We start from the raw sequence: 12,461 nt of genomic DNA on the forward strand, positions 1-12,461 counted from the left end.
TCCTGTCCTAAAGAATACACAATCAAATTTTAAGAGCTAGTCAGGGATTTTGTCAGTGTTTTTTCTGTGGAAAATAGTTTCCACAAAATCAAAATTTTCTGCAGGGAAAATAAAATTTTGGCAAAAGTGACAATAAAAATATTTTGTTTTGGCTCAGGTTGTCTTGAATGGAAATACTTCGATTTGTGGAACCAAATCAAAACATTTCATTTTAGCTCAGTTCAACACTGAATTGCATCTGCTTAAGCTGTTGCAGTGCTTTATGGGAGTTTGTTTCAGATGCTGCATGTCTCCTTTGTCCATTGTGGGTTGGGCTCCTCAACTAGGTTACATATCCCATGATGCAGCACAGTCTGTCCTCTGGTTGAACCACCCTGGCACCATCAGAGAAGATGTATTCTGGCCAGGGAGTCTGGTTTATAGGGAAGATTGGGGACATGAGGACCCCAAACTACAACTCCTGTGAACCACTGCAGCAGCTCAGGCAAATACAGTTCAAAGTCAAACTAAGCACAAACTGAGTATTTTGATTCTCAAATGGCAGTGTTCCATGTTGGTCAAAATGTTCCAACATTTTGAAATCAGATTTTTTTGCAACATCTTATTCTGTGAACATTTCAATTTTTTAACTTTTGTTCTGATTCAGGTCAAATTAAAATGTTGAAATATAAACTTCTTGGAGTGATCGCTCATTTCCATTCCATTGTGGTGTGTGTGCTTGCCACATGCACCGGTGCCGGAAGTTTTTCCCTCAGTGGTATCCGTAGAGGACCAGCTCTGGCTCCCTCTGGAGTGGCGTGTGTATGCGCTGGTATAAGGGACACCACCAGCTCCCCCTCCCTCAGTTACTTCTTACCGCCAGTGACGGTGCTGGAACGTCTCCTTGCCTCGGCATTCTTTCCTTCTCAACTGTGCCTAGTCGTGAATCTCTTGTATATACACCTCTACCCCGATATAACGCGACCTGATATAACACGAATTCGGATATAACGCGGTAAAGCAGCGTTCCGGGGGGGCGGGGCTGCGCGCTCCGGTGGATCAAAGCAAGTTCGATATAACGCGGTTTCACCTATAACGCAGTAAGATTTTTTGGCTCCCGAGGACAGCGTTATATCGGGGGAGATGTGTAGTTCTTATAAAGTTTGTATAGTTTATTATTTCCCTTAGTTCATAAGTTAGAAATAGTTAGTCCCCTATGGGACTTAGCCTAGGGACGGGGCATGCCCTGATCCATGGGCTTCAAGCCTTGTGACTGCTGCAGAAAACCTATGTCAGTCAGTGATCCCTATCGCTGTCCTAGGTGTTTGGGGGAGACCCACGTGAGTGACGAGTGTCGCATTTGTAAAAGTTTCAAGCTGCGAACCAGAAAGGAGCAGGACATTCTAATTAGAGCGCTCCCTTAGGGAGTCGGCCGTCACACCAGCCTTAGAGCTGGCTAGATCGGACTCCGCTCCAAACACTGCAGCATTGGTACAGAGTGCACCGCTGGCACCAGCCTCTGACCGGCACCAATCCCAATCCCTGGTACCAGCTAAAAAGCAAAGAAAAGCCGGGAGAGGGCATTCTTCTGTGTCCCATAAAAGGAAGGAGAGGGCTGGAGGAAAGCAAAGACCAGCATGGGGCAGCTCCTCCCCTCCAGACGGTGGCCAGACTCGTTGATCTGTCAAGCCCCCTTTGAGACCTGCCTACCACCCCGGGAAGCGGCAGAGGTACTTTCAGCACCCCTGCTTTTTTCCAACTGCTTGTCTTCCTTCCTCTCTGCCTGGGCCTCTATAACATCGGATTAGTGGGTCCTCAGCACAGCAGCAGGGGGGATACCCTCTAGTTTATTTCTATTGCCCCCTCCCGCCCTCCCCATTCCTCTTCAGGGACCCTTCTCATGAGCATCTGCTCACTCACTAGATGCAGGGCCTTCTGCGGGTGGGAGCCGTGGACGAAGTCCCTCTGCACTTGAGGGGGAAAGGATTTTAATCCTGCTATGTTTTTCTCACAAAGGCTAAGCGGGGGGAGTCTACGCCTCATCCTCAACCTAAGGAGCCTCAACAAGTATCTCAAGAAGTTGAAGATCCGCATGGTCTCCCTGGCCTCCTCCATTCCTTCCCTGGATCCGGGAGACTGGTACTCTGCCCTCGACATGAAAGACACTTACTTTCACATATCCATATTTCATGGACACAGACGATTCCTAAGTTTCATAGTTGGGACCTCCCACTACCAATTTGCAGTGCTCCTTTTTGGCCTAACAATGGCGACAAGGGTGTTTACGAAGTGCATGTCAGTGGTGGTGGCCTACGTCAGATGTCAGGGTATCCAGATCTACCTGTACGTCAATAACTGGCTCATCAAGGTGTGCTCCAGGGTCCAGGTCCAGTGCAGCATCGAGACGTTGCCAGCCACTTCTCAAGCTCTAGGCCTGTTGATAAATGAACAAAAATCAACCTTGGTCCCAGTCCAAAGGATATAGTTTATCGGAGCGGTACTCGACTTTACCCAAGACAGAGCATTCCTGCAGAGGCCAGGTTCAAGGTAATGTCAGCTCTGATTGCCAGCGTCACTGCCCATCCACTCACCACTGCCTGGGTCGGTCTCAGACTATGGGGGCACATGGCAGCATGCACGTACATTGTCCGGCATGCGAGACTCAGCCTGCGTCCCCTCCAGATGTGGCTGGCGTCGGTCTACTCACCGGCCAGGTGTCACCTGGACAAGCTCCTCATGATCCCGCCATGGGTACTTACCTCCCTGCAGTGGTGCTCCGACACAATTCTGGTGTTGGAAGGTGTGCCGTTCCCGAGTCCGCGACCCACAGTCTATCTGATTTCAGATGGTCCGAGCTTGGTTGGGAAGTGGATCTCAGTACACTGTGGACTCAGGGGTTATGGTCACAAGAGGAGCTCGCATTACATATAAACGTCAGGGAGCTCAGACCCATCAGTCTGGCTTACGGAGTGTTCCTTCCCCAACTGTCCGGTCAGGTGATGACAGACAACACAGCCTCCATGTTCTATGTCAACAGGCAGGGGGAGCTCATTTGTCGGCTCTGTGCCAGGAGGCTCTCCGTCTGTGGGACTTCTGCATTCAGCAAACAATCCACCTGTAAGCCTCGCACCTCCCCGGCATCTGGAACACGCTGGCAGATTGTCTCAGCAGGTCCTTCTTCTCTCACCATGAGTGGTCCCTTCACTCTTCCAGAAGTGGGGAGCTCCCTGAGTGGACCAGTTCGCCACCAGACAGAACAGAAAGTGTCATCAGTTCTGCTCTCTGCAAGGCCTCAGCAAAGGCTCACTTTCTGATGCCTTTCTCCTGTCATGGTCAGGAGATGTACGCTTTCCCACCAATTCCACTCATCAGCAAAGTCCTCTTAAAAATCAAGAGGGACAAAGCACAGGTCATTATGATTGCCCCAGCATGACCTCACCAGCATTGGTTTGGCATGTTCATGAACCCAGCTGTAGCAGCCCCATGGCCGCTTCCCAGACCCATGGCCTACTCACACAGGATCATGGTCAGCTCCTGCACCCGAACCGAACCTCTCTCCACCTCAGCTTGGATGCTGCGTGGCTGAATCCGGAGGAACAAATCTGTTCTAGTCAGGTACAGCAGGTTCTCTTGGAGAGCAGAAAGCCCTCCATCAGAGCAACTTATCTGGCAAAGCATTTTATCCTGCTGGGTGTCAGAGCGGAGTATCTCACCAACCCAATTGTCTCTGCAGTCCATTCTGGATTACTTGCTTCACGTAAAGCACTAGGGCCTTGCCTTCTCTTCGATCAAGGTTCACTTGGTGGCCATATCAGCCTTCCACCCTCGCGTCCAGGATAGATCAGTATTCTTGCATGAGATGACTTCCTGAAAGGCCGTGAAAGACTCTTTCCACCAGTCCGAGACCTGGTCCCCCAATGGGACCTCAGCCTAGTCCTCTCCAGGCTCACAGGACCGCCCTTTGAGCCTATGGCTTCTTGTTCCCTTTCCCACCTGTCACGGAAGGTTGCATTCCTTGTAGCTATTACCTCAGCGAGACGAGTCTCCGAGATTAGAGCCCTTACTTCAGAGCGCTCGTACGCGGTGTTCTATACGGACAAAGTTCAGTTGCAGCCCCATCCGACCTTCCTGCCAAAGGTGGTGTCGCACTTCCATGTCAATCAGGATATTTTCCTCCCGGTGTTCTATCCAAAGCCTCATACGACCAACGAGGAGAGGCATCTGCATACTCTAGATGTCAGGCGTGCACTGGCTTTCTACTTGGAGCGCACCAAGCTCTTCCACAGATAGACTCAGCTCTTTATTTCGGTAGCTGACAGGATGAAGGGCCTTCCTGTGTCCTCTCAGAGGATTTCGACCTGGATCATCACTTGTATCTGTACTTGCTACGAGATAGTAGGGGCTGTGCCTCCACTGATAGTGAAGGCTTATTCGACAAGGACACAGGTGTTTTCGGCTGCTTTCCTAGCACATGTCCCTATCCAGGACATCTTCAGGACCGTGTCATGGTCTTCGGTGTACACGTACACGACACATTACGCCATCACCAAGCAAGCCAGAGATGACACCGGTTTTGGTAGAGCTGTGTTGCAATAGACACGTCCATGAACTTGTACCCGCCTCCATATGTACTGCTTGGAAGTCACCTACAATGGAATGGTCATGAGCAATCACTTGAAGAAGAAAAAAAGGTTACTAACATTTTGTAACTGTTGTTCTACGAGATGTGTTGCTCATCTCCATTCCATGACCCACCCTCCTTCCCCTCTGTCAGAGTTCCAGCAAGAAGGAATGGGGGAGCCAGCAGCACCCCTTATAGCGGTGCATACACACGCCACTCCAGAGGACGCCAGAGCCGGTCCCCTACAGATACCACTGGAGAGGAAAACGTCCGGCACCAGTGCATGTGGCGAGCACACACACCTACAATGTAATAGACAGGAGCAACACATTTTGAAGAACAACAGTTACAAAAGATTAGTAACCGTTTTTTCTCCTGGAATGGAACTTCCGGTTGTTGATCAGTTCCACTAATTTTTGGAAATTGTAAGCCCTCCAGGACAGGGTCTTTGTATGTGCAGAGCCTAGCACAGTGAAGTGCCAATCCTGATGGGGTCAGTGGGAATGATTGTAATATGAATATTAAATAACAGATAAAATGCATACAAATATCAAACATGAATGAAATTGGAGTGATGTTAAAAAAGGGAGACCAGGGAAAATCATTTGTTATGATGGCTTCATTAAAATATAATCAAATCCTGGATAAGAATAGGAGTGGTATGTGGGGAAGTACCTGAGTGGAGGCTAGTGTGGTAGCGTCAGAGCCAAAGGAGAAAGTTTAATATTTCAGCATCTTAGAGGCAAATTGAAGGAGAGTGAAGCTGCTTGGTACACTGGAGGTAGGAGGTTGTCCAAGGTATAGGGAGCAGCATGAGCGAGAACATGATTTGGAAGGAGGCGATAAAAGCAACAAGAAAGAATGTAGAATTAACTGAGTGAAGGTTATGTGAGAGGCAAGAGCAAAATAACAAAAAACTTTAAAGGTGGAGATAGGCATGAGAGAGAAGTGGAAGGAGACTGAGCAATGAGAGACTTGAGAAGCGCAGTGACATTATCGTAGCAATAAGGTAGATAAATTTCTTGACTATAAACACTTTGGATACACTAGACTAAAGTGAGGTGGAACTCTGAGGTCAGAGAAGATGAAATAGTGGCAGTAAACAAAGGGGGAAAGAATAAAGGCTTGTCTATACAGGGAATAGTTAATCCTGTTTAATTAGGAATAGTTAACTCCATCTGTGGACACTCTTATTCCAAAATGGATTACGCTAATTTGGAATTAAGCACTTTTATTCTGGAATAAGAACGTCCGCACACAGAGTTAATCAGTAATAGTTAATCCTCTTTAGATTCACAACCTAAACTGTTGCTTTCCCTTAGGGCACCTCTTCACTACCCGCCGGATCGGCGGGTAGCAATCGATCTATTGGGGATCGACTTATCGCGTCTAGTGAAGACGCGATAAAATCGATCCCTGATCGCTCTGCCGTCGACTCCGGAAATCCACCGCGGCAAGAGGCGGAAGCGGAGTCGATGGCGGCACGGCAGCGTCGATTTGCCGCCGTCCTCACAGCCAGGTAAGTCGACCTAAAATACGCAACTTCAGCGACACTATTCACGTAGCTGAAGTTGCGTATCTTAGGTCGACATCTCCCCCCCTCCCCCCCGTAGTGTAGACCTAGCCTTAGGTAGGATAATCACTGTTTATGCAACAGACGAAAGTTATTACACCCACAAGCAAAAAGTGTAGAAAACATGATCAACTTTTGTCATATAGAAAACATTTTTAAATGCATAAAATATTTGTTAGTACATGAGAACGTGTCTTGCAGGTTGTGGATTCCTTCCTTCCTATTAAGTATAATAGTAACTTTTAACATCCTTAGATATTTGTGTGCATACTTAAAGTTGTGGTAGCTGTGTGTTTCAAACACTTAAATGCACAGAGAATTTGTGCACTATTAAAATTGTTTTATAGCAATTCAATAGTATGTTTGATAGTGAGGCCCTCTAGTGACAGCATATTTAAACACTGCAGGATTTTTGTTACAAATTGTATTCTTCAAGGGGTTATAAACTGTCTGTACAAATTTAGAGACAAAAGGTGGGTGAGTTAATATCTTTTATTGGACTAACTTCTGTTGGTGAAAGAGACAAGCTTTCGAGCTTACACAGAGCTCTTCAGGTCTGGGAGAGGTACTCAGAATGTCACAGCTAAATTTAAGGGTGGAAGAGATGAGTTAACACATTTTGCAAGAATCCATTCAAGGTAAAGTGTGTGGATAACAGCTCTACAGTCGTAGGACAAAGAAGGGTTAGTGGGTTATAGATTTTGTAGTGAGCCATAAATCCAGTGTCTTTATTCAATCCATGATTTTTGGTGTCTAGCAGAGTTATCTTTTGCTGTGTTTGTGCAAGTTTCCATTGAGGGTGAAGACAGAGGACTTGAAAAGTGTTCAACTACGGGTGATATGAATTTTTTTTTTTGTCGTTTATTATTTTCTGTGTGAGTTCTTTTGAGAGTGTAGTGACTGTCTGTTTTCAATCCATGTAGTTGTTGAGGCATTTGGTGCACTGGATGAAGTACACCACATGTTGTGATAGGCTTGTGTGTAGGACCCATGGATCTTGAAAGGTGTGTTGTGGTATTGACCATCATATCAGTGAAGATATGTCTGCAGGTTTTGCTTTGCATCTGGTGTTATGGGAGAGGCTGGTGTTGCTTTGAGTTGGTGTACTGGTCTGTGAGGAACTTGCTTCTGCTGAGGAGCTGGAGGATGCAGGGAGGCTTGAAGGCCAGAAGAGAGGTTTCAGGAAAGATTTCTTTCAGGATTTGGTCCCCATAAAATATGGGTTGTAACTGTTTAGTGATAACCTGTATACGTTCCAGTATGGAGTGATAGGTGACAATTAGGGGTGTACAGTCAGAGAGTTTTTTCCTGTATTGAAGTAGGTTCTCTTGTGGTATATGGGTTGCCCGTTCTAACGTGATCTAATTCTTGGTGGAGTGTCATTGAGTGAAGGTGGGTTTAGGTCTGTTAAGGTGTATATTAAGGTATAAATTTAGCTCTATGTTAAATCTTGCCATAAGAGCTTTTATGTTGGGAGATTTTAAAATAGATGTCTACATTTTCTTACATAAATTTAGATATATTTAAATGACATTTGTTAAAATTAGAGACTTTGAGAGTTCCAACACTTTAGATGTTCATGTATATTAGTAGTATCGGAGCTTCCAAGGCAGTTTAATGATTTGGAATGTATATTTATGTTCCTCCAACAAAAAACATTATTAATACATATTAAGATTCAAGGATTTATTTCCCCTTACCAATAGCTTTTTGACTTCAGCATTATATAGTGAAATCCTCTTAATTGGGATACCCTGTTAGATCACATTTATCACAATTAAGATCAATATCCATTAAGATCAATATCCATTAGAAGAGATCTTTTTAATAGTAATACTTCAAAGCTCATGAGGTTCATGGAGTTGATGGGAGACACTGTCTGGATTGGTTAAGGATGGAATTTTTCTGCATGCCCAGTGCCAGTTGCATTGGCAGTTGTGCAAAGTCCACATGTAGTTGGCATGGAAGGAGCAAACAATAGTCAGGAGCAGGAACTAGTGAAGCAGTACATGCATAACGTATAGATCACAACTAAGGAAAGACTGAAACCTGATAGGGAAGGACGCATACAGAACCAACGTCCCTAGATCAGAGCATGGTCCACATAGACCGTTAGGCCATGGCAGGCTAGTCTGGGGTAGATTCACGCCCCAGTTTGCCACAAACTAAATGTTTGTGTAGACAAGCCCTAAGTGAACCTATAATACAAGGCTAAATCCTTCTGAGAGCTGGAAACATAAACTGAGGCAGGAGCCCAAGTGGCATATCACCAGAACCCTAAGATTAAATGTCTTGTATTATTCCATGTGTTTTGTCAAACAGTGCATTGATGAGTGATTGTGCCATGCCTCCAAAGGTGTGATAGCTAGTAGTGAATGGTGAATGAAAGCTTGCAAAGGGATTCAGTGAATGAGGAATTGGCAGTGAACCAATTTCTGCAGATGTGCTTTCAGGTTCAGAACCTAAGCACAAACTGTAGTGGTCATAGCTTGGCCATTCGCACATGGATGACCAAAAAATCTAAGGATTTATGAACAGATTTTAGGTGCATTTATTTGTTATTCTTCAAGATCTGCCATGTTCTGTTTTTTCATAAGGACTATGTAAATAACATTATATTGCTGGTACCTATATCTTGAAAAGAATTCTTTAATCTATATAGATTCTTCTTGGTCTTCTAATTGTGGGTTTCCTCATTATCAATAACTAATGTTTTTTTCTACTGAAATTCATGTAACTGACCAGCTTTGGTTGAGTCTGTCCCCTAGTTCTATTCGTAATTGAGCTACAGAGTGCCCTTGGATAATATTTTGAGAAAGTGATTCTCCCACTCTTCTCTCACTATGGATGGATTCCTCATCTCTCTTGGAACACTAATGACCCTTATTTTTTCTCCCTTTCAAAATCCACATCTCAACCAAGCAGGCAGGATTCCTTTTGGAACATAACTAATGCTGATGCTTGATGAGCTGAAGGACTGCTGAGATACTGAAAGCACACCAATCCTCTTAAGTGCAGTAGCTGTAGAATATGTCACTTCCACAGCACTTCTCACCTCGAGAAGGAGACACTATGGATAGCAATCCTTACTTAGTGTGCAGCACAGTAGTACAGAGCACTACCAACAAATCATCAAACCTGTCCTGGGCAAGCTATCCTATATTCTAAAATAAAGTTTGCCCATTCACTTCTGAAATAAATAAAAAAGATAGTGTGGATATTTTCTTCATTGTTCATTTTAACCTTAGAGCAGATCTCCAGGAAGTCAAAGCAGCTTTTATCTTGGGGTTTTAGAAAGAGGGCTAAATTCCTTTATGGGCTTGGCTACACTTGCAGCTGTAGAGAGCTTTAAGTTAAACCAGCCTTTGGAGAGCGCACTAGGGAAAGCGCTCTAGTCTGACCACACTGAGAGCTTAAAGTGCACTGGCGTGGCCGCATTTGCAGCACTTGCAGCTGCATTGGGAGCGGTGCATTATGGGCAGCTATCCCAGCATTCAAGTGGCTGCAACGTGCTTTTCAAATGGGGGGTGGTGGAGTGGAGTGTGACAGAGAGTGTGGGGGGAGAGAGAGTGTGTTTTGGGGTGCTGAGTGTGTGTCAGCACGCTGTCTTGTAAGTTCAGACCCTCCTCCCTCCCCCGCCTCTCTCTCACTCACTCAAAGCAAACATTAGCTGTTTGGTTTTTTTCTCGGAGCAGCTGGCACTCCGAAACAGAGCCCTCCCGCCTCTCTCTCTCTCACTCAAAGCAAACATTAGCTGTTCGTTTTTTTCTCAGACCAGATAAGCAGCCGGCACTCCGAAACGGAGCTTTGAAAGGGCACTTCCGCGTCCCGAGTTCACAACAAAGACAAGAGAGGCCACTTCAGTTAAGGGGATTATGGGACATTTCCGGAGCTCAGTTAGAGCATTGTAACGTTACTTCTCGTTTACACTGGCACTGAAGCGTCTCACCCAGTACACAACAGCTGTTAATCCTCTTGGGGAGGTGGAGTACCAGGAGCGCTCCAGCCAGGGAGTCAGAGCACTCTACGTGCCTTGCCAGTGTGGACGGGGAGTAAGGTAGAGCGCTCTTAGGCTAGGTCTACACTGGGGGGGGGGGGGGGGGATCGATTTAAGATACGCAAATTCAGCTACGCGAATAGCGTAGCTGAATTCGACGTATCCGATCCGACTTACCCCGCTGTGAGGACGGCGGCAAATCGACAGCCGCGGCTCCCCCGTCAATGGCGCTTACTCCTACCTGGGCTGGTGGAGTACGCGCGTCAATTCGGGGATCGATTGTCGCGTCCCGATCCAGGCGGGTAGTGAAGACAAGCCCTTAAAGGCTTTATTGCAGTAAAACGTGCAAGTGTAGCCAAGGCCTATGTTAACATAGCAAGGAAATGCCACAAGTGTAGTTTCTTCCGTCTGTCTGTTCCTTCGGTCCTCTTTTTTGTTGTCTTCTCCCAGTATTTTTTCTCTTGTTTAGTCTTTGATTTTTAAAAACACTTATCTCCTTTCTTCTGTTTTTCTTTCTTCTGCGTCTTCGGTCTCTCCTTTTTTAGCTTTTTATTTTCCGTCACTTTTTTTGTTCATCTGTATTTGTTTGCTCTTCTCATACCCCTCTCCCCTTCATTTATGATGTTTCTTCACAGCACTGAATCAGAACGTGAATTTTAAAATTATTGTTAAACATTGTTTTGAGACATTTAAAAAAAAAAAAGTCCTTTTCCAAGCTCTAAGTGCTTAAAGGGTGCCTTTAAAATTATGTTGGGCAGCAACAGCAATATTAGTGAATTTTAGTGTAGTGGTTCAGTATATAAATATTTAAAATACATTTACATTCCTGTTTGTCATACTAGCACTTAATGAAAAGTAATACACAGGAGATCAAAACAATTTTATTTCCAAAAATACACCTTTCATCCTCAATACATAATGCTTTATTATAACTCTGAAACTAATACGACTGTTCTGTCTTGGCCTGAAACTATAATAGTCACTTTTATTAGTAACTCTCTCGTCTATTATGTAACTTACTTGACTGTCTCCAAAGAAAGGGTGAAAAGAGTTAGAAATAATTCTGCTGTAATTTTGGCTTCAGTAATGTATCAGTCACCCTCAATGGAGGTTAGTATTTACCTTGCAGTGGTTTATAACTTTATGGCGTTTTAACTGCATATTTTAAATTAAACAAGTATGGCATTAGATATGATTTATTTTTGTGCTTTGATTTTTTTGTTAAATGTCGTATTTCCTATCACACTTGCAGGTGCTGTTGTTTTTTCAAGCGAAGGAAAAGGAAAACTATTCAACGCCACAAATGACTCTGGAAGCAGGCAGAACATGGGGAATTACTTTCTTGTTCATCTGCTGTCTTGTGATTAAAACAAAAAAATCATTTCTGTAATGACCACAAATTATTTTCAAAGACTCCATCTTAAACAAAAATGTCATGCCTCCGTGCTTTGGTTTGGTTGTCCTTCATTTGTATTTTGTTTTTCATCCATCTCTTCTGGAAGCTTTAAAGTTTTATGAAACATGAGTGCTTCTTTGACCATCAGTAAATGGACCAGTGAAATGGTACAAATGAACACTGCTCTATCTTCAGCAAAACTAAACTTCAAAAGCATTTCTTCTGTCCTAGAAAGCAATTAGCAGTGTCTTAGCTGAAGATCAGATATGTCATAAATCTGGTTTTTGATGAGTTCTATAACAGCATGTTGAAAGCAGTCTTTTCAAGTGGATAATGAAGAAGAAAAATATAGTTGCCCAAGCATTTAAAAATAATAAAAAGTCTTACCTTAAGATTTCTTATTGTCTGTGACATCTGCATTGATTGTTCAGTATTCCTGATGGTACTGCAGTCCCAAATTGTATTGTATTAGCATTAAATCCTCTCCATGATATGGTACAGTCACTACCTGGAGATACTGAGGAAGAAGCTAGATGGATTCTGCTGATGGCAATGGTCTATGCTGTAGTTGCTAATGAACAAAAAGATATCATCAGTAGACTCTGGGTTTGAAAATGTGCTTTTGTTGTGCCTCTAATGGAGTTGCAGTATAGTAGAAATGGCAACAATGCTTGTACAAAAATACAAATGTTTGTATAATGTAAGTTGTGCTTCTGGTTACATTAGACAGGAAGATGAAATACCTTCAAAAGAGAGAAGATATTTAAGAGTTATAAAATACACTAAGAGGAAATAAATGTGAATCTGCTTAAAGTGGAATGGGAATTAAAGCCTACAATTCCCATGAAGGCTACTGCTGAATGGCAACATCCTCCTTAAACTGAAAATTTGGATG

The 12,461-nt window shown here is 44.2% G+C and overlaps 1 protein-coding gene across 2 annotated transcripts in view; it reads left to right on the plus strand.

The window, feature by feature from the left end:
* The window catches only part of CSNK1G3 (casein kinase 1 gamma 3), a 141,765-nt gene extending 130,204 nt beyond the window's left edge, over positions 1-11,561 (plus strand). For both annotated transcript variants that reach the window (XM_065406893.1, XM_065406894.1), the window contains one exon: positions 11,423-11,561. In XM_065406893.1, coding sequence (XP_065262965.1) covers positions 11,423-11,477 — 55 coding nt within the window. In that variant the 3' untranslated portion in view covers positions 11,478-11,561. The remainder of the gene's footprint in view (positions 1-11,422) is intronic.
* Positions 11,562-12,461: the final 900 nt, after the last annotated feature.

The sequence above is a fragment of the Emys orbicularis genome, chromosome 6 (genome assembly GCF_028017835.1).
Source record: "Emys orbicularis isolate rEmyOrb1 chromosome 6, rEmyOrb1.hap1, whole genome shotgun sequence".
In the NCBI taxonomy this organism is placed as follows: domain Eukaryota; kingdom Metazoa; phylum Chordata; order Testudines; family Emydidae; genus Emys; species Emys orbicularis.